The sequence below is a fragment of the Chiloscyllium plagiosum genome, unplaced genomic scaffold (genome assembly GCF_037043375.1).
Source record: "Chiloscyllium plagiosum isolate Xiang-an unplaced genomic scaffold, Cpla_swu_hap1 HiC_scaffold_47, whole genome shotgun sequence".
Lineage (NCBI taxonomy): Eukaryota > Metazoa > Chordata > Chondrichthyes > Orectolobiformes > Hemiscylliidae > Chiloscyllium > Chiloscyllium plagiosum.
The window spans coordinates 227,415-249,125 of NW_028270185.1; the positions used below are offsets into that span (position 1 = coordinate 227,415).

General features: G+C 46.4%; 1 protein-coding gene across 5 annotated transcripts in view; it reads right to left on the minus strand.

Moving 5' to 3' along the window:
• Positions 1–355: 355 nt before the first annotated feature.
• Positions 356–21,711, minus strand: part of LOC122544774 (latent-transforming growth factor beta-binding protein 4-like) — a 257,894-nt gene continuing 236,538 nt past the window's right edge. For 4 of the 5 annotated variants that reach the window (XM_087984070.1, XM_087984072.1, XM_087984069.1 and 1 more), the window contains 6 exons: positions 14,321–14,449; positions 13,389–13,532; positions 12,111–12,263; positions 11,462–11,956; positions 10,731–10,880; positions 356–2,640 (listed from right to left, as the gene is read on the minus strand). In XM_087984070.1, coding sequence (XP_087840196.1) covers positions 2,486–2,640; positions 10,731–10,880; positions 11,462–11,956; positions 12,111–12,263; positions 13,389–13,532; positions 14,321–14,449 — 1,226 coding nt within the window. In that variant the 3' untranslated portion in view covers positions 356–2,485. The remainder of the gene's footprint in view (positions 2,641–10,730; positions 10,881–11,461; positions 11,957–12,110; positions 12,264–13,388; positions 13,533–14,320; positions 14,450–21,711) is intronic. The other variant, XM_087984071.1, reaches the window with a different exon arrangement.

The following is a 21,711-nucleotide window of genomic DNA, read 5'->3' on the forward strand; positions in this document are numbered from 1 at the left end:
TCTGGATCTATTCATTGGCAGCAGAAAGCAAAGTGATCACCAAAATTGTTGGTTGTTTAAAACTCCCAACTAACTTCACTCACGGTCCTTACAAAATCTGCCGCCTCAACCCAGTCTGGCCATAACTTCACTCCATTTCCTCATCAAGTGGCTGAGTAAATCAACTCGCCAGAAACCACAAGCAGTAGCAGAAAGCCCATTAACTTGTCAGAGTAACTAGGCATGAATAATAAATTAGTACTGTCTACATCCTGAAATCAAATGGGAAAATAACATCTTACCAATGTTAAAAATCTCCCTTGATCTTTGTGATGCGAACAGATCAAATTCAGCTTCATTAAAGACTAAAGCAATATTTCGGACATATTTTATTTTGGCTTTTAATGTGAGCAGATTAAAAAAAAAGTTGAGAAACAGTACAACAAACCAAAAGTGTAAAAAAATGCCCTCACTATTCATAAACATGTAGAAAATATGTAGCTTTATAGCAACAGTACAAGAATATCAGTACCACAATCACAAGTGGCAAAGCTTGTGGGATATTTGATGAGCTGCCCAACAATATCTCAGCTATTCTAAATTGTGGCAAAATGTGGACAAGGCACAGTGTGAGACCAAGTTCATCGATCGCATAAAGAGCCTGACCAGCACAGATTGTGGAGAGCAAACATGGAGAAACACCCCCGCACCTCCTTTCATATTGAAAACAACCGTCTCAGTTTTACTCTTTCTGGATTTTGTTGGGAACATTATTTCTGGAATCCTTTCAAAAAACCGGTTTGGCTCCCAATGTTTTGATCTCAGCACAGAGAATGTTACGAAAGAAATGTAAATTATCTTTCCTGCAGGAATAATATGAGTGCCAAGGACAAGAACAGCATTCTAACAGATCGAGTCACGATTAGGGAATAGGGACTGTGGGTGGGCAAGCGAGAGACAGGTTTGTCTCAATGCTGCTGATTTATTTGATGCTGTTTTACACAGGGATTAATGATGAGATTATCCATCTGGAAAGTCATCACTTTGTTCCTTATTCTGGTCTGCTAGTTAGATAAAAGTAATAATATTAAGTTTAGGATTGGTTGTGGTGGTATAAATATATGGTCATCTTTGAATAGGGGAAACAGAGGGAAGTTGGCTGATGAAAGTTCAGCAGCCTCTGAGGCAAGGTCATGTATTTAACTGTTGGACCCATGGTTCATTATGGGAATCCTGACCCCCATTCATCTTTGCAAATTGACTTGCTTTGAGAAGCCAAGGTGAAAATGCAAGATCTAATATCTAGATTCATTGTTTGAAAAGAGGAGAAAAGAAGATAAAGAAGCAGAAGGTCAGGTAGGAGCAAGCTTAATTTGTCAGAATCTCAAGATGGACTCAATATGGATTGGAGGGACAAGGAATGGTATCATTTTACAACATCATGCTGTTTTGTTGAAGCTGCCCCATTACACATCATAGGAAGATGAGCACTGAGTCAGAGAGAGAGTGTGATTAGAAGCAGGTGGGATTTAAAAAAAGGTGTCAAAAGAGCATAGAGATGTTTACACTTTTGAATCAAGTTCCAGGATCCATACTCAGTGATTAGAACTGGGGGAAATGTCAGGTCAGGTTATTTTAACGAGGATTAATGTCAAATGCCAATCAGATTATGGCAAACTTTACCATCTCTGCAAGACCAGTGTTTTAGTGATCTCTCTGTGAGAGGCTGATGAACTGTGGCCAAATCACGTTTCTACCTGATGCTTACTTTGCACGACCTGATGCTGTTGGATGTTTAACATCCCCTGGGCTTGAAGGAGGAAATCAGTGCAGTCTCCCACACCTCATCACCATCCAGTGTACACCATGGCCTATTGGGTCATTCATCATGGTGCACCTTTCACTGCTGATTAGCTTATCACCTTCACTGTCTCAGAGTGAATGAGAGGCAGAGTGAAGGATTGTTGTGGTGCTGGGTACAGCAGGACAGCACAGGAGGGAAGGAGATTTGCAGGTGGGGTTCTTTCGGTTTATTTCCCTGCTAAATTTTACAGTTACTCAGTCAGAAAAATTATTATTCTGAGGGCCTGGATCTTCTCAGGGATAAGGCAACACAGTGACTGGCAACATTTTATAAAATCAGACCAGTAGGTATTTCAAATGACACCTGGATCTTTAGAAATATGTGCTTTTGTGATTGAGAAAGTCATCCCAAATTCCTCGCTATGTGAGGGAATGGGACTGAATCTTCCAACCATTGGATTGAAGCTCAACAGATCCTGCTTAAAGATTTGGGAAGAGAGCCTGAATGGCACAATTTCAGGGATGTCCATCTCATTTCATGGGGCTGGGCATTTATTACATTCCTTCCCTGGTGTTGTCCAATATCAATTAAATAGCAATTAAATAAATACCTTCCACCCTCTTATTCTACAACACTCCCCTTGTCTGATAAACATGGAATTGATTGCTAGTCTGAATCTTTGGTTTCACAGGCCTGCTCTCCTCATGCTCTCCGTTCCACTGGGACACAGTAGTTGGGTTGCCGTGACAACACGTAACCCCGTAAGCAGATACAGCGGTAAGAACCATCGGTGTTTGCACACTTCGCATTTCTACACAGTGTCTTCGGGTCATCCACCTCATCACATTCGTTTATATCTATGACCGATAGACAAAGCTTTAGTCTGGAGCAAGGGAAACACAGGAAATACAGCATTCGAAATGCACCCTCCCCATCCGAGACACCTCCCCCAACAACCCTCCCAGACCACCCAGCCAACACTCCCCACACAAGCCACCCACCCGACCCCACTGCAACACCTCACCACACAGCCATTCTAGACCTCACATCCCAGACAGTCCCTACCTACAAACCCCACAGACCACACCTCTAACCCCACCCAGATGCCCCACCTCAGACCACCCCACACAGTGGCTCAGTGGCTAGCAGGGAATGTTGTTGAAGGGAGGGGGAGAATCCAGTCCCTTGTTGGTTCTGTGCCAGAGCGAGGGAGTATTCCATGTGAATCTGGCTCTGAACTGACTCCTCCGCCTCACTCCTCTAGATCAGGCATTCCTGTCCCCACTGTCTCTATAACTATAACAAACCCATGCCCCAAATTTACCTTGCCTCTCCCAATGTCACAACCCAGTACCACATCAGCCCCTATCCTGAACAAGATTTCTGCCCCTTACTCATTCCCATAGACCCCCTCCCCCAGTGTCAACACTCTCACATTTCTGGATGTAAGTTAGCTCGCTGACCTGGAAGGTTTGATTTCAGACGTTTCGTCACCATGACCAGGTAACATCATCAGTGAGAGTCTCCGAGTGAAGCGCTGGAGGTATATCCCGCTTCTCTATTTATAGGTCTTGGTTTCTTAAAGTGGGGGATGTAATTTCCATTTTTTTTTAATGGAAGGTAGATGGGGTTTAAATCTGGTTAGAATGCCATGCCTCTAGGAATTCTCGTCTGTGTCTTTTTTTGCCTGTCCTAGAATGTATGTTATATCAAAATTAGGGAAGAGCAGGGAAATGTGGATTGGACACAGCTGTTTGAAGGGAAGTCCACATTTGAGATGTGGGAGGCTTTCAAAGATAGGTTAAAGATAGTGCAGGATAGGCATGTGAACCATGGAAGCCAAGAGGAAAAGGAAAGCGTACATAAGGTCTAGGCAGCTAAGAATAAAACGGGCCCTGGAGGAATATCGGAAGAGTAGGACAAGTCTTAAACGAGGAATGAAGCGGGCTAAAAAGGGGTCATGAAATAGCTTTAGCAAGCAGAATTAAGGAAAATCCCAAAGCATTTTATTCGTATATAAGGAGCAAGTGGGTAACTAGAGAAAGGATTGGTCCACTAAAAGATAATGAAGGAAAGCTGTGTGCTGAACCTGAGAGAATGGGTGAGACTCTGAATGATTACTTTGCATCAGTGTTCACTGAGGAGAGGAACATGATGAATCTTGAGATTAGAGATAGAAGTTTAATTAGTCTGGATCATGTTGGCATAAGTAGGGAAGATGTGTTAGGTATGCTAGAGGTTATTAAGGTGGACAAATCCCCAGGTCATGCTTTCACAGTGAGAGGTGGAAAGTTTAAGGGGGATACACGCGGCAAGTACTTCACACTTAGGGTGGTAGGCATCTGGAACGCGTTGCCAGCAGAAATGGTAGAGGAAGAACTCCGGATCAGAGTTGATGATCTGGAATCTGAGCTTCAAACACTGCGGTGCATCCGAGAGGGGGAGAGTTACCTGGACACTTTGTTTCAGGAGGCAGTCACACCTGGGAGATTAAGTAATTCACATCCAGTTAGTGATCAGGGACATCAGAGTGTGACTGTAAGTGAGGCAGGTAGGGGGAACCTGAGTTCAGGAGTGCAGGAGCCTCAGCCTTTGACCTTGTCCAACAGGTATGAGATTCTTGCTCCCTGTACAGATGAGGAAAAGGGCTCTGGATAGGATGAGATGGAAATGTGTTGCTGGAAAAGCGCAGCAGGTCAGGCAGTATCTAGGGAACAGGAGAATCGACGTTTCGGGCATTAGCCCTTCTTCAGGAATGAGGAAAGTTGGTCCAGCAGGCTAAGATAAAAGATAGGGAGGAGGGACTTGGGGGAGGGGCGTCGGAAATGTGATAGGTGGAAAGAGGTCAAGGTGAGGGTGATAGGTCAGACTGGGGTGGGGGCGGAGAGGTCGGGAAGAAGATTGCAGGTTAGGAAGGCGGTGCTGAATTTGATGGATTTGACTGAGACAGGCTGGGGGGAGGGGAAATGAGGAAACTGGTGAAATCCGAGTTCATCCCTTGTGGTTGGAGGGTTCCTAGCCGGAAGATGAGGCGTTCTTCCTCCAACCGTCGTTTCGCTGTGGTCTGACGATGGAGGAGTCCAAAGACCTGCATATCCTTGGTGGAGTGGGAGGGGGAATTGAAATGTTGAGCTACAGGGTGGTTGGGTTGGTTGGTCCGGGTGTCCCAGAGGTGTTCCCTGAAACGCTCCGCAAGTAGCCGGCCTGTCTCCCCAATATAGAGGAGGCCACATCGGGTGCAGAGGATGCAATAGATGATGTGTGTGGAGGTGCAGGTGAATCTGTGGCGGATATGGAAGTTTCCTATAGGGCCTTGGAGGGAGGTGAGGGGGGAGGTGTGGGCGCAAGTCTTGCACCTCCTGCGGTTGCAGGGGAAGGTGCCGGGAGTGGAGGTTGGGTTGGTGGGGGGTGTGGATCTGACGAGGGAGTCACGGAGGGAGTGGTCTTTACGGAATGCTGATAGGGGAGGGGAGGGAAATATATCCTTGGTGGTGGGGTCCGTTTGGAGGTGGGTCCTACTTGTGGAGCGTTTCAGGGAACACCTCTGGGACACCCGGACCAACCAACCCAACCACCCTGTAGCTCAACATTTCAATTCCTCCTCCCACTCCACCAAGGATATGCAGGTCTTTGGACTCCTCCATCGTCAGACCACAGCGAAACGACGGTTGGAGGAAGAACGCCTCATCTTCCGGCTAGGAACCCTCCAACCACAAGGGATGAACTCGGATTTCACCAGTTTCCTCATTTCCCCTCCCCCCAGCCTGTCTCAGTCAAATCCATCAAATTCAGCACCGCCTTCCTAACCTGCAATCTTCTTCCCGACCTCTCCGCCCCCACCCCAGTCTGACCTATCACCCTCACCTTGACCTCTTTCCACCTATCACATTTCCGACGCCCCTCCCCCAAGTCCCTCCTCCCTATCTTTTATCTTAGCCTGCTGGACCAACTTTCCTCATTCCTGAAGAAGGGCTAATGCCCGAAACGTCGATTCTCCTGTTTCCTGGATGCTGCCTGACCTGCTGCGCTTTTCCAGCAACACATTTCCATCTCTGATCTCCAGCATCTGCAGACCTCACTTTCTCCTCTGGATAGGATGAGCCAGCTGACCACGGCACCATGGTGCAGAAGGCCATTCAAGAGGGGGGAGCAAAAAGACAAGTAGTTGTTATAGGGGATTCTATAATTAGGGGGACAGATAGTATCCTTTGCAAGCTGGATCGGGAGTCTCGCATGGTGTGTTGCCTGTCCGGTGCCAGGGTTCGGGACATCTCTGACCGGCTTGAGGATATTGGAGCGGGAGGGGGAGGATCCAGTTGTTGTGGTCCACGTTGGGACTAACAACATAGGCAAAGCTAGGGTGGAGGACCTGTTTGGGGATTATAGAGCACTAGGAAGGAAATTGAAGTACAGGTCCTCAAGGGTCATAATCTCCGGATTACTGCCCGAGCCATGTGCCAATTGGCATAGGGATAAGAAAATTAGGGAAGTAAACACGTGGCTAAGGCATTGGTGTGGGAAAGAGGGATTCCACTTCATGGGGCATTGGCATCAGTTTTGGAACGTTGGGACGGTCTTTACCTGAACCGATCAGGTACCAATGTTCTAGCGAAGAGGATAAATAGGGTGGTCAGTAGGACTTTAAACTTCTGAGCTGGGGGGAAGGGAAAGTGAAAGCGACAGGGAGCATGGAGTTAAATGGAAAGATAAGCGGCAGGATAGCATATGTGCAGGCAGATTTAAACTTGAGACAGACTGGGAATGCAGCAAAAAGGAAGGATAACTTAGGACATCTTATGACTTCCAATATCTCTAATAAGAAAGTTAGCATTAAGGCACTTTACCTGAATGCTCGTAGCATTCATAACAAAGCAGACGAACCAATGGCACAGATCATCGTGAATGATTATAATGTGATAGGCATCACAGAGATGTGGTTACAGGGGGGTCAGGACTGGCAGTTAAACATCCAAGGGTTTTTAACTTATCGAAAATCAGGGAGGTGGGCAGAGGGGGCGGGGTTGCCTTGTTAGTTAAGAACAAAATTAAATCTATGGTGCTAAATGACATAGCGCCGGATGATGTGGAGTCTGTGTGGGTGGAATTGAGGAACCACAAAGGCAAAAAAACCATCGTGGGAGCTATGTACAGACCTCCTAACAGTGGTCAGGACCAGGGCGCAACGTGTACCGGGAAATAGAGAAGGCATGTCAGAAAGGCAAGGTCAGGGTGATCATGGGAGACTTCGATATGCAGGTGGACTGGGTAAATAATGTTGCCAGTGGATCCAAAGAAATTCATGGAATGCTTACAGGATGGCTTTTTGGAACAGCTTGTCACGGAGCCCACAACGGTGCAGGCTATTCTGGACCTAGTGCTATGTAATGAACCAGACTTTATAAAAAATCTTAAAGTAAGGGAACACTTAGGAAGCAGTGATCATAATATGGTAGAGTTCAGTCTGCAGTTTGAAAGAGAGAAGGCAAAATCGGATGTAATGGTGTTACAGTTAAATAAAGGAAATTATGAGGGCATGAGAGAGGAACTGATGAAAATAGACTGGAAGCAGAGCCTAGCAGGGAAGACAGCAGAGCAAAAATGGCAGGAGTTTGTGGTTAAAATTGAGGACACTGTACAGAGGTTCATCCCCAAGAAGAGAAAGATTATCCGGGGAGGGATTAGACAGCCATGGCTGACAAAGGAAGTCCGGAAATCTATCAAAGAAAAAGAGAGAGCCTATAAAGTGGCCAAGAGCACTGGGAAATCAGAAGAGTGGGAAGGCTACAAAACCAAACAGAGGATAACAAAGAGAGAAATAAGGAAGAAGAGGAACAAATATGAAGGTAGGTTAGCCAGTAATATTAGAAATGATAGTAAAAGTTTCTTTCAATACATAAGAAACAAATGACAGGCAAAAATAGATATTGGGCCACTTCAAACTGATGCTGGAAGCCTAGTGATGGGAGATAAGGAAATAGCTGGAGAACTTAATAAGTACTTTGTGTCAGTCTTCACAGTGGAAGACATGAGTAATATCCCAACAATTCAAGGGAGTCAGGGGGCTGAGTTGAGTATGGTTGCCATTACAAAAGAGAAAGTGCTAGAAAAGCTAAAAGGTCTTAAAATTGATAAATCTCCTGGCCCTGATGGGCTACATCCTAGAGTTCTGAGGGAGGTGGCTGAGGAAATAGCGGAGGCATTGGTTGAGATCTTTCAAAAGTCACTGGAGTCAGGGAAAGTCCCGGATGATTGGAAGATCGCTGTTGTAACCCCCTTGTTCAAGAAAGGATCAAGGCAAAAGATGGAAAATTATAGGCCAATTAGCCTAACCTCGGTTGTTGGTAAAATTCTAGAATCCATCATTAAGGATGAGGTTTCTAAATTCTTGGAAGAGCAGGGTTGGATGAGAACAAGTCAACATGGATTTAGTAAGGGGAGGTCGTGCCTGACAAACCTGTTGGAATTCTTTGAAGAGGTGACAAGTAGGTTAGACCGGGGAAACCCAGTGGATGTGGTCTACCTAGACTTCCAAAAGGCCTTTGATAAGGTGCCACATGGGAGGCTGCTGAGCAAGGTGAGGGCCCAGGTAAGCTACTGGTATGCTACTGGTTCGAGGTAAGCTACTGGTATGGATTGAGGATTGGCTGTCTGACAGAAGGCAGAGAGTTGGGATAAAAGGTTCTTTTTCGGAATGGCAGCCAGTGACAAGCGGTGTCCCGCAGGGTTCAGTGTTGGGGCCGCAGCTGTTCACATTATATATTAATGATCTGGATGAAGGGACTGGGGACATTCTAGTGAAGTTTACCGATGATACAAAGTTAGGTGGACAGGCAGGTAGTACTGAGGAAGTGGGGAGGCTGCAGAAGGATCTAGACAGTTTGGAGGAGTGGCCCAGGAAATGGTTGATGGAATTCAATGTGAGCAAATGCGAGGTCTTGCACTTTGGAAAAAAGAATAGAAGCATGGATTACTTTCTAAACGGTGAGAAAATTCGTAAAGCCAAAGTACAGAGGGATCTGGGAGTGCTAGTTGAGGATTCTCTAAAGGTAAACATGCAGGTTGAGTCCGTGATTAAGAAAGCGAATGCAATGTTGTCAATTATCTCAAGAGGGTTGGAATATAAAAGCACTGATGTGCTACTGAGACTTTATAAAGCTCTGGTTAGGCCCTATTTGAAATACTGTGTCCAGTTTTGGTCCCCACACCTCAGGAAGGATATACTGGCACTGGAGCGTGTCCAGCGGAGATTCACACGGATGATCCCTGGAATGCTTGGTCTAACATATGAGGAACGGCTGAGGATTGTGGGATTGTATTATTGGAGTTTAGAAGATTAAGGGGAGATCTAATAGAAACTTACAAGATAATACATGGCTTGGAGAGGGTGGACGCTAGGAAATTGTTTCCGTCAGGCGAGGAGACTAGGACCCGTGGACACAGCCTTAGAATTACAGGGGATAAATTCAGAACAGAAATGTGGAGACATTTCTTCAGCCAGAGAGTGGTGGGCCTGTGGTATTCATTGTCACAGAGTGCAGTGGAGGCTGGGACGCTAAATGTCTTCAAGGCAGAAATTGATAAATTCTTGATGTCACAAGGAATTAAGGGCTACGGGGAGAATGCGGGTAAGTGGAGTTGAAATGCCCATCAGCCATGATTGAATGGCGGAGTGGACTCGATGGGCCGAATGGCCTTACTTCCGCTCCTATGTCTTATGGTCTTATGGTCTTATAGGCAGGCATGGTAGATTCATTTAAGATGCGTCTGGACAGATGCATGAGTAGGTGGGGAGCAGAGGGATACAGATGCTTAGGGATTGACCAACAGGTTTAGACAGTACATTTGGAACAGCTCAGGCTTGGAGGGCCGAAGGGCCTGTTCCTGGGCTGTAAATTTTCTTTGTTCTTTGTTCTATGTATGTGTTGTCCCAGTCAAAGTAGTGTCCTTTTTTGTCTGTATTTATGGAAGCTAGTGATAGTAAGTTGTGTCTTTTGGTGGTCAGTTGGTGTTCATGTATCCTGTTGGGAAGTTTCCTGCTAGTTTGTCCAATATAATGTACATCAAAGACATATCAGAAATGACTTCCAGACTACTCAGACACCTTGGCATCATGGTAGCCCACAAACCTACTAACACACTTAAACAGTGACTAATGAACCAGCAAAACTAATGTAATTTACAAAATAACTTACAAGAACTGTAAAAAAGAAGAAACATACAAACTAGCAGGAAACTTGCCACCAGGATACATGAACACCAACAAGTCACCAAAAGACATGACGCACTTTCACTAGTTTCTATTAATACAGACAAAGAAGGACACTTTCCCTGAGACAACACACACATCCTAGGACAGGTGAAACAAAGACATGCATGAGAATTCTTAAAGGCATGGCATTCTAACCAGAACTCCATCAATAAACACATCGACTTAGATCCTATCTACCTTCCCTTGAAAACAGGAACCGAAAATGATATCACCCACCTTAAGAAACCAATACCTATAAATAGAAAGGTGGGACACACCACCAGCGCTTCACTGGAGACTCACTGATGATGTTACCTAGTCATGGTGACGAACCATCTGAAAACAAACCTTCAAGCTCAGTGAGTTAACTTATATCCATATCATCAACCTGAGCCACAATTCTTCTCAAAAATCGCTAAATCTCACATTTCTTTCTGTACCCTGTGTCCATAACCCCCCCAGTATACCCAGGACCATATCCTTTCCATGGTACCTGTGCCTATATACTGCCCACAACCACCCTACCCAATGTCCATATCCTCTCCAGTGCACCTGGGGCCCATATCCCCACCCACTGTACCCTGGGACCATAATCTCCCTACTGTATCCAGGACTATAATGCTCACAGTGTGCCCATCATTCCTCCACCCCGTGTTGGGCCCATATTCCCCCACCAGACACAGGCCCCGGAGCTCATACCGACACACGCCATTTTGGTCATGTCGAGTTGATAACCATCATCACAATGACAGGTGAACCCTTCAGGGACACGGATACATTTCCCGTTCACACAGCCAGTCAGGATCCCACATTCCTCAGCTTGCAGACCCTCATAACGCTGGAACTGATCTGAGAATCAAGATGGACAATGTTAGTGTGTACATTATTATCTGGATTCCACAGTTCCTTATTTAATTCCAGTAAATTATTAAAGCTGTCCTGCGTTTGTCAATGACGTGGAATTTCCTGAACATTCATCCGTCTTCATCCAGCTCAGTGCCGGCTGCAGCTGGAAGCAAAGAGCTTACCACAGAAATAAAAACTGTATGTGGTCGGACTGTGATAGCCCGAACGGATTGTGAAAAATCCTGACCCAGGGATAAGCATGAGATTGTGTCCAATGGCAGAGGAGAGACTGAGAGGAGGACAAGGCAGCGGTAAGAGGAAAGGAGGGCAAGAAATGGGGTGAGGGTGGGGGAGAGTAATGGGAATGAGGAGAGTATTGGGGGGAGTGAGACTGAAAGGGGATTGGGGGGGATGGAGGGGAGATGAGGGGATTGAGAAGGAGATTGAGGAGTGGAGTGGGGACTAGTTGTGTTTAGTTGCAGAAATGAGGTACGTGAAAATATTTAAGGAGAGATGAGGTGAGGGGAGCAAGGGTGACAGATCGTGCTGATAGGTCAGTGTCAGTGACTGGAGACATTACTTACTGTCATATTCCTCATTGCTGCTGACAAGGAGAGGGAGGTTGGGAGATTGGAATTCTGGAGCAGCTCGGACAGGTTCCTGGGGCTGGTAGTGATGCCAGGGCTGGGCAGACTCTGAGTCAGTGACACCTGTGTGGATGCTTCGGGTGTTGTAGCCCTGTCCCAGCTGCCTGCTTCGGGGCTGGTAGCGACGCCGGCTGGATAAGCTCTGCCCCCTGTAGGCCGTCCCAGAGCGCAGCTGGCGGGAGTCGTACGGGGGGCGCCTCGGTAGGGAATCCCGTGGCAGGAACGGCTCGCGGTTTGGAAGTCTGTAATCGCTCCCATCTCCAATCTGGGGTGGAATGGGGACATACTCTCGTGGACGATAACGACTGAGGGAATCTGGAGGGAATTCAGGCCCGATTGGCAGCTCATAGTTTTCATATTCCAGCCCTTGAGAAAAGCCCTCATCTTCACTCAGAGGTACACTCAGGTAATTACACAACTCATTGTGATACTCTGTGGAGAGAGAGAGAGAGTTTAGTGTCTGAAACTCAATCATTCATCATTCTCACATTCAGCCATCTCATCCTCTCCAAAAGCTGACCCTCATTTTGGTAGGGTCATAGGACACATGTCCGTAGTCGGGGTCAGGGTCAGGGGTCAGAGTTACCTGAGTTCCTGTCAGGGCAGAGGGCACAGTCCATTCCCCAGGCTTCTCCGTAGCGGCAACAACATTCTGTGTATGTGGTCTGTCTCTCCAGGAAAGGTCGTTTACACAACAGGTTAACAGTCACCTCCTGCCAACAGAGAGCCATGTGCACATCTGTGAGGGTGGAGGGGTGGGGGGGGGGGGGGGGGGGACAAGGGGGAGGGAGGTAGAGGGAGAAGGAGAGAAAATGAGGGAGAGGTAGTGAAAGAGGGAGAGGAAGGGGTGTGTGGGAAAGGGGGAAGGAGGGAAAAGGGGGAGAGGGAAGGAAAAGAGGGAGTGAGGGAGGGAAAAGAGGGAGTGGGGAGGAAAGGGGAGTGGAAGAGGAAAGGGGGAGTGGGGGAGGAAAGGGGCAGTGGGAGAGGAAAAGGGGAGTGGGGAGGAAAGGGGGAGTAGAGTAGGAAAGGAGGAGTGGGAGAGGAAAGGGGGAGTGGGGGAGGAAAGGGGGAGTGGGAGGGAGGGAGAAGAGAGACAGAGGGGTAGAAGAGGAAGAGGGAGAGAAGGTGGATATGAGGGAGGAGGAGGGGAGGGTAAGGGAGTGAGTGCCATGAGGGAGTGGGGGTTCAAGGGAGTTGGGGAGGGGGCGAGGAAGAATGGTCAGAAGGACAGAACAGAACAATTAAAATTGTAAAGCATGAATCTAATTTGCTGTTCCCTTGTGGATTGTGCTCAGTGATCTGGTCTGTAAATCTGTGAGCCCAAGTTCCAAACTACCACATGGGATTTATGGAATCTGGGAATTTCAATCTACAGTAAGTGACCCCTGTGTCCTTCAGACTGATCTAGCTGTGATTCCAGTCTCAAACCTCCCTGATTACATCCACAGAACCCCACTCCCACAATGACCCAGTGCCACTAGGAGGCTTTGATGGGCATGATGCTGGGAGTCCATCGTCCTCAAACCCAGGAGTGGGGGGAGGGGGGATCTTGGAGGTTGAGTTCCAGGGAGTGGAGCCCCAATCCTGCCCCCTCTACCTTGGTGAGGGGGAGGGATCATAGTCTACAGTATCTGGGGAATCATGACCAGCATCTGGTTCAGGTACAGATCGAGAGTGTTCATTATGAGCATCTGGATCAATAATGCTCCGAACTGATATCCAGATCAAGGGGTTTCAGTATCAGCATCGGATCAAGGGAGTCCTGTGCCAGCACCCAGATGAATAGGACTGTATTCAGGATGGAATCCCTGATGTTTCTGTCTCCCATACATAGGCTAACACCAGTGCAAACTTGGCTACTTACCAAACTGCTCACTGCTGTTTGAGATGCACCGCCGAAGTGTCACATCGAGAATGAGAGGAGGTTGACATGAGCAGTAATAGGATCCAATTGTGTTCACGCATTCACCATTATCACAGGCTGTCTCTTCCTCACACTCATCATTATCTGTCAGGATACAGGGGAGACAGGCACGTTGAATCTAGGATAAGCTGTAGGCGAAGCTGCTTCCCCATTCTGTGTAGGTACACTTCTGAGCTACAAGACTTGGGGGAATACAGTCCAGCACAGAGCCAATTGGCTTTCAAGGCAGGCTTCTCAGTAACACACACCATCCGTCTGTCTGTCAGTCAAGTGACTGCAACTCCAAGCCCGACTGCAACTCCAAGCCCCACTTCAACACCCCCTCCCCACCCACCATCCCCTCCTCTCATTCCAGCACCACACCCTGTACCCAAATCACTGAGGGAACATGGATTGGCATCAGGGCAATCACAAGATGCTGTGTGGCTGGCTCTTCAAATTTACGATGGCACGGGGTCAGGTCAATCAAGGATGATCCGTGGAATTCTCAAACTGTCTGGCCAACAACTCCTCAAATTTATGGTTAGTGAATGTCCTGAGGCACAAATTTTCACAAATCAGGAAACTGATTTTGAATAAGACAATTTGGGAAAAGCAATAGTGGAATAGAGAAGAAGTGGGGAAATACAATTTGAAAAGAAGCAGGGAAATACAATTTGAGTGGTTGGTTTGCTTGCAGGGGAAGTACACACTGGGTCAGAATCAAGGAGCAGACTCACTGAGTTACCAGGGCATAGATCATAAGCTGGAAGACAGACATCCTACATGCCGTGTCTCTCCTGACGTCTGTCTATCTTGACTCTCCCCGACACTCAGCTCTAGTCCTCTCTTGGATACTAAACTGCTTCCTGCATCCTTAAACCAACACTCACCAATGCACTCCAGCCGGATGGAGTGATAATAATAGCCGGTAGGACAGTAACAGGAATAACCAGGAACTGTGTTCACACAGACGCCATTCTTACAGACCTCAGACCCAAACAATGAACATTCATCAGCATCTGTGAGCAAGGGAACCAAATGAACAGACAGTTAAAGGATTACGGCAAACTCAGTAACACTTTACTCAGCACGGTAAAGGCCACTCACTATGTAGCTGTACAGAATCAGTGTTTATTCAGCAGGGTCAGGGTCACTCACTGTGTAACTGTACAGGGTCAGAGTTTATTCAGCACGGTAAAGATCATTCGCTGTATAACTGTACAGGGTCAGGGTCACTCACTGTGGAACTGCACAGGGTCAAGGTCACTCACTGTGTAATTGTACAGGGTCAGAGTTTATTCAGCAGGGTCAGGGTCACTCACTGTGTAATTGTACAGAGTCAGTGTTTAATCAGCAGGGTCAGGGTCACTCACTATGTAACTGTACAGGATCAGGGTCACTCACTATGTAATTGTACAGGGTCAGAGTTTATTCAACAGGGTCAGTGTCACACACTGTGTAACTGTACAGGGTCAGTGTTTATTCAGCAGGGTAAAGATCACTCACTATGTAACTGTACAGGGTCAGAGTTTATTCAAGGGGGTTAAGGTCACTGTTAATTCAGCATGGTAAGGATCACTCACTGCAGAACTGTACAGGATCAGGGTCACTCACTGTGTAATTGTAGAGAGTCAGGGTCACGCACTGTGCAACGTCAGTGCTTATTCAGCAGGGTAAGCATCACTCACTGTGTAAGTGTTCAGGATCAGTATTTATTTGAGGTAAATGACACTCACTGTGTAACCCCATCCAAAGTTATTACTACAATCAGGAAATGAAACTGTACAATGAATTCTGGGTAATCCAAGATGGAGGTGGACAAGATCAGAGAATCGTCATAGAATCCCTAAAATGTGGAAACAGACCCTTCAAGTCCACACTGACCCCTCCGAAGAGTAACCGGCCCTGACCCATTCCCCCTACTCTATATTTACCCCTGACTAATGCACCGAACCTACACGCCCCTGAACATATGGGCAATTTAGCATGGCCAAAATAGCTAACCTGCACATTTTTGGATTGTGGGAGGAAACCGGAAAACCAGAGAAAACCCACACAGACACAGGGAGAACATGCAAACTCCACGTAGACAGTCGTTCGAGGCTGGAATCGAACCTGGGTCCTTGGTGCTGTGAGGCAGCAGTACTAACCACTGAGCCACTGTACCACCCCATGGAGGATGGGAAGAAATTGTGGCTGTAAGAACTGCTCCTTTTTTGAGGCATTTTTCAGTGTTGGAGCTGATTTCCTCAAACTCTAGGAGCAGTAATTACTGTTTTATAAGCAGTTGCATTGTTTTGGAAGTTGGGCAAAAAATATGATCAAAACAACGGTACTTTTAAAAGGAGGGAGACAGACAAAGGTTGTGACCACATGGGGAGCGAATCAAATAGAGAAATAAACCTGCACTGCTGTTTGACCCTGCCATGCATCTGCACAGCTTACTGTTCTGCTGCTTTGTTTCAAGTATCTCTGGGCATCAAAGTTGTCTAAGAAAAATTAACAAACAGCAAGATTCACAGCTGACCTTGGAGAAATCTGTGTGGGAGAGTTGACAGCAGGGGAGCAGCTAAGTGACTTTTTTTAAAGTGTAACCTTACGGTTTTCTTTTTTGTAAATCTATAGTAGTGAGAAGAGTGAGTTCTTTTCTCGATTTTATGTTTTATTGAGATCTGTGTCTTGATTATCTGAAAATATAAAACATAGATACTAAGTTAGCCTGCAGCAGTATTTTTTAGAGCAGTAAGACTATGCTATTTTCTGAGTCTGTAGATTGTTAAGGTGCAGAGATGGCCTTTAGTAGAGTGATGTGCCTTTCCTGTTGGATATGGGAGTTGAGGGAGAGTTTCCATGTGACTGATGATTATGTCTGCAGGAAGTGTGTTTGGTTGCAAATCCGATCAAATCACATGGATCGGTTGGAGTGACAGTTAGAGGCAATGAAGAATTTACGAGAGCTAGAGGATGTGATGGATGGCAGTTATAGGAAGGGAGATAAACTGCAGATACAGTCAAGTAGATGGTGACCCCCAGGAAAGGTAGGAGAGGGAAGCAGGGAATGCAGGAGTCTTCTTTGACTAGCCCCATCTCAAACAGGTATGCCCATTTGGAAAATATAGGGGATAATGAATCTCAGGAAAATGTAGCATGAACAGCTAGGTTTCTGGTATCAAGACTGGCTCTAATGTAACGAAGGGTATGTCAGGTTCCAGACAATCGATTGTGATAGGGGATCTCTAGTCAGAGACGCAGACAGACATTTCTGCTGCCGACAGTGAGACATCAAAATGGTGTGTTGCCTCCCTGGTACCAGGATCAAGGATATCTCGGAGAGGGTGCAGAATGTTTGAAAGGATATTGGAGCAGGAGGGAGAAGATCCAGTTGTTGTGGTCCACGTTGGCACTAACACCATAGGCAAGGTGAGGAAGGAGGACCTGTTTGGGGAGTATCAAGCACTAGGAAGGAAATTGAAGAACAGATCCTCGAGGGACATAATCTCTGGATTACTTCCTGAGCCATATGCTAATTGGCAGAGGGATAAGAAAGTTAGGGATGTAAACATGTGGCCAAGAGATTGGTATGGGAAAGAGGGATTCCATTTTATGGAACATTGGCATCAGTTTGGAACTGGAGCGATCTGTACTGATGGGACGGTATCCACCTGAACTGATCTGGAACCAATGCTCTGACAAAAAGGATAAATAGGATGGTCACTAGGACTTTAAACTTCTGAGTCGGCGGGGGGAAGGGAAAGGGAAAGCAACAGGGAGTATGGAGTCAAGTAGAAAGATAAGCAGCAGGTTAGTATGTGTGCAGGTTTAAGTTCAAGGCAGACTCGGAATGAAGCAAAAAGGAAGAATAACTTAGGGCATATTACTAGGGATGTTGGAAATCATGAGGACAAGAAAATTAGCATTAAGAAGCTGTACCTGAATGCTCGTAGTATTTGTAACAAAGTAGATGAATTAATGACACAAATCATCGTGATTGATTATGATGTGGTAGGCATCACAGAGACGTGGTTGCAGGGGGTTCAGGTCTGGCAGTTAAACATCCAACGACATACTACTTATCAAAAAGACAGGGAGGTGAGCAGAGGGGGTGGGGTTGCCTTGTTAGTTAGGAATGAAATTAAATCTATAGCACTGAATGACGTAGGGTCAGATGATGTGGAGTCTGTGTGGGTTGAGTTGAGGAACCACAAAGGCAAAAAAAACCATAATGAGAGCTATGTACAGACCTCCCAGCAGTGGTCAGGACCAGGGGTGCAAGATGCACCAGGAAATAGATAGGGCATGTCAGAAAGGTAAGGTCACGGTGATCATGGGGGATTTCAATATGCAAATGGACTGGGTGAATAATGTTGCTGGTGGTTCCGAAGAAAGGGAATTCATGGAATGCTTTCAGGATGGCTTTTTGGAACAGATTGTGATGGAGCCCACAAGAGAGCAGGCTATTCTGCACTTAGTGCTATGTAATCAGCCAGACTTTATAAAAGACCTTAAAGTAAGGAAACACTTAGGAGGCAGCGATCATAATACGGCAGAGCTCAGTCTGTAGTTTGAGAGAAGGCAAAATCAGATGAAATGGTGTTACAGTTAAATAAAGATAATTACAGGGGCATGAGAGAGGAACTGACGAAAATCGACTGGAAGCAGAGCATAGTGGGGAAGACAGTAGAGCAACAATGGCAGGAGTTTCTGGGTGTAATTGAGGACACAGTACAGAGGTTCATCCCAAAGAAAAGAAAAATTATCCAGGGTGGGTGGGGGGGAGGTGATTAGACAGCCATGGCTGACAAAGGAAGTCAGGAAATGTATCAAAGGAAAAGAGAGAGCCTATAAAATGGCCAAGAGCACTGGGAAATCAGAAGATTGGGAAGGTTACAAAAATAAACAGAGGATAACAAAGAGAGAAATAAGTAAGGAGAGGATCAAATATGAAGGTAAGCTAGCCAGTAATATTAGAAATGATAGTAAAGGTTTCTTTCAATACATAAGAAACAAATGAGAGGCAAAAGTAGAGATTGGGTCGCTCCAAATTGATACTGGAAGAGTCGTGATGGGAGATAAGGAAATAGCTGAAGAACTTAATAAGTACTTTGCATCAGTCTTCACAGTGGAAGACATGGGTAATATCCCAACAATTAAGGACAGTCGGGGGCAGAGTTGAGGATGGTAGCCATTACAAAAGAGAAAGTGCTAGAAAAGCTAAAAGGTCTAAATATTGATAAATCTCCTGGCCTCGATGGGTTACATCCTAGAGTTCTGAGGGAGGTGGCTGAGGAAATAGTGGAGGCATTGGTTGTAATCTTTCAAAAATCACTGAAGTCAGGGAAGTCCCAGATGATTGGAAAATCACTGTTGTAACCCCCTTGTTTAAGAATGGATCACGATGAAGGATGGAATATTATAGGCCAATTAGCCTAAGCTCGGCTGTGGGCAAAATCCTAGAATCCATCGTTAAGGATGAGATTTCTAAATTCTTGGAAAAGCAGGGTCGGATTAGAACAAGTCAGCATGGATTTAGTAAGGGGAGGTCATGCCTGACAAACCTGTTAGAATTTTTTGAAGAGGTAACAAATAGATTAGACCAGGGAAACCCAGTGGATGTTATCTATCTAGACTTCCAAAAGGCCTTTGATAAGGTGTCTCATGGGAGGCTGTTGAGTAAGGTGAGGGCCCATGGTGTTCGACGTGAGCTACTGGCATGGATTGAGGATTGGCTGTCTGACAGAAGGCAGAGAGTTGGGATAAAAGGATCTTTTTTGGAATGGCAGTTGATGACACCTGTGGTGTCCCGCAGGGTTCAGTGTTGGGCCACAGCTGTTCACGTTATATGTTAATGATCTGGATGAAGGGGCTGGGGGCATTCTAGTGAAGTTTGATGATGATACAAAGTTAGGTGGACAGGCAGGTAGTACTGAGGAGGTGGGGAGACTGCAGAAGGATCTAGACAGTTTGGGAGAGTGGTCCAGGAAATGGCTGATGAAATTCAATGTGAGCAAATGCGAGGTCTTGCACTTTGGAAAAAAGAATACAGGCATGGACTATTTTCTAAACGGTGAGAAAATTCAGAAAGCCGAAGTACAAAGGGATCTGGGAGTGCTAGTACAGGATTCTCTAAAGGCTAACTTACAGGTTGAGTCCGTGGTTAAGAAAGCAAATGTAATTTTGTCATTTATCTCAAGAGGGTTGGAACATAAAAGCAGCGATGTGCTGCTGAGACTTTATAAAGCTCTGGTTAGGCCCCATTTGGAGTACTGTGTCCAAGTTTGGACCCCACACCTCAGGAAGGACATACTGGCACTGGAGCGTGTCCAGCGGAGATTCACACGGATGATCCCTGGAATGGTAGGTCTAACATACGATGAACGGCTGAGGATCCTGGGATTGTATGCATTAGAGTTTAGGAGGTTGAGGGGAGATCTAATAGAAACTTACAAGATAATGCATGACTTAGAAAAGGTGGACACTGGGAATATGTTTCGTTAGGCAGGGAGACTAGGACCCGTGGGCACAGCCTTAGAATTGGAGGGGGGTCAATTTAGAACAGAAATGAGGGGAGCATGGCGGCTCAGTAGTTAGCACCGCTGCCTCACAGCACCAGGGACCCGGGTTTGATTACAGCCTTGAGTGATTATCTGTGTGGAGTTTGCACATTCTCCCCACATCTGCGTGAGTTTCTTCCGGGTGCTCCGGTTTCCTCCCACAATCCAAAAGATGTGCAGGTCAGATGAATTGGCCATGTTAAATTGCCCATGATGTTAATTGCATTAGTCAGGGGTAAATATAGGGTAGGGGAATGGGTCTGGGTGGGTTACTCTTCGGAGGGTTGGTGTGGACTTGTTGGGCCGAAGGATGTGTTTCCATACTGTAGGGAATCTAATCTAAAAAAAATGAGGAGACATTTCTTCAGCCAGACAGTGGTGGGCTTGTCAAATTCATTGCCATGGAGCACAATAGAGGCCGGGACATTGAATGTCTTCAAGGCAGAGATTGATAAACTCTTGATCTCGCAAGGGCGGCATGGTGGCACAGTGGTTAGCACTGCTGCCTCACAGCGCCAGAGACCTGGGTTCAATTCCCACCTCAGGCGACTGACTGTGTGGAGTTTGCACGTTCTCCCCGTGTCTACATGGGTTTCCTCCGGGTGCTCCGGTTTCCTCCCACAGTCCAAAGATGTGCAGGTCAGGTGAATTGGCCGAGCTAAATCGCCCGTAGTGTTAGGTGAAGGGGTAAGTGTAGGAGAATGGGGTCTGGGTGGGTTGTGCTTCGGCAGGTTGGTGTGGATTTGTTGGGCCGAAGGGCCTGTTTCCACACTGTATCTAATCTAAAGGGTGCGGGTAAGTGACAGAGTGGGCTGAATGGCCTTACTTTCACTCCTATGTCTTATGTCCTCAAAGAGGAGAGGAAATAGCAGGAGGTCATTGTACACATTGGAATTAACGACATAGGCAGGGAAAAGGATGAGATTCTGAGGAGAGAATATAGGAAGTTAGGCAGGAATTTAAAAAGGAGGTCGTCGAGGGTTGGAATATTTAGATTACTCCTGATGCCACAAGCTAATGAGGATAGGAATAGAAGGACAGAACAGATGAATACGTGGCTGAGGAGCTAGAGCAGGGGAGAAAGATTCACATATTTGTGTCAGTGGAATCTCTTCTGGTGTAGAAGTGACCTGTATAAGAAGGACACATTGCACTTGTATTGCAAGGGGACTAATATACTGGCAGGGAGATTGCTACAGCTGCTCAGGAGGATTTAAAGTAGTAAGGTGGCATGGGGTGGAGGTGGGTGGGTGGTTGGGGGGTTTGGTGGGGGGGGAATTGGAGAGGTGGGACCCAGGAGAGAGTGAAGAAAGAGATCAATCTGAGACTGGTACAGTTGGGAAAGGGAGCGAGTTGAACAGTCAGGTCAGACAGGGACAAAGCAGAGAGCAAGGTAGGACTGATAAATTAAACTACATTTATTTCAATGCAAGAGGCCCAATAGGGAAGGCAGATGAACTCAGGGCATGGTTGGGAACATGAGATTGGGAATGTCATTGCAATTACAGAGACGTAGCCCAGGGATGGACAGGACTGGCAGCTTAATGCTCCAGAGTATAGACACTATAGGAAGAATAGAAAGGGAAGTAAGGGAGGAGGGGGAGTGGCGTTTTTGATTAGGGATAACATTATGGCTCTACTTAGGAAGGACATTCCTGGGAATACATCAAGGGAGGTTATTTGGGTGGAACTGAGAAATAGGAAAGGGATGATCACCTTAATAGGAAGTT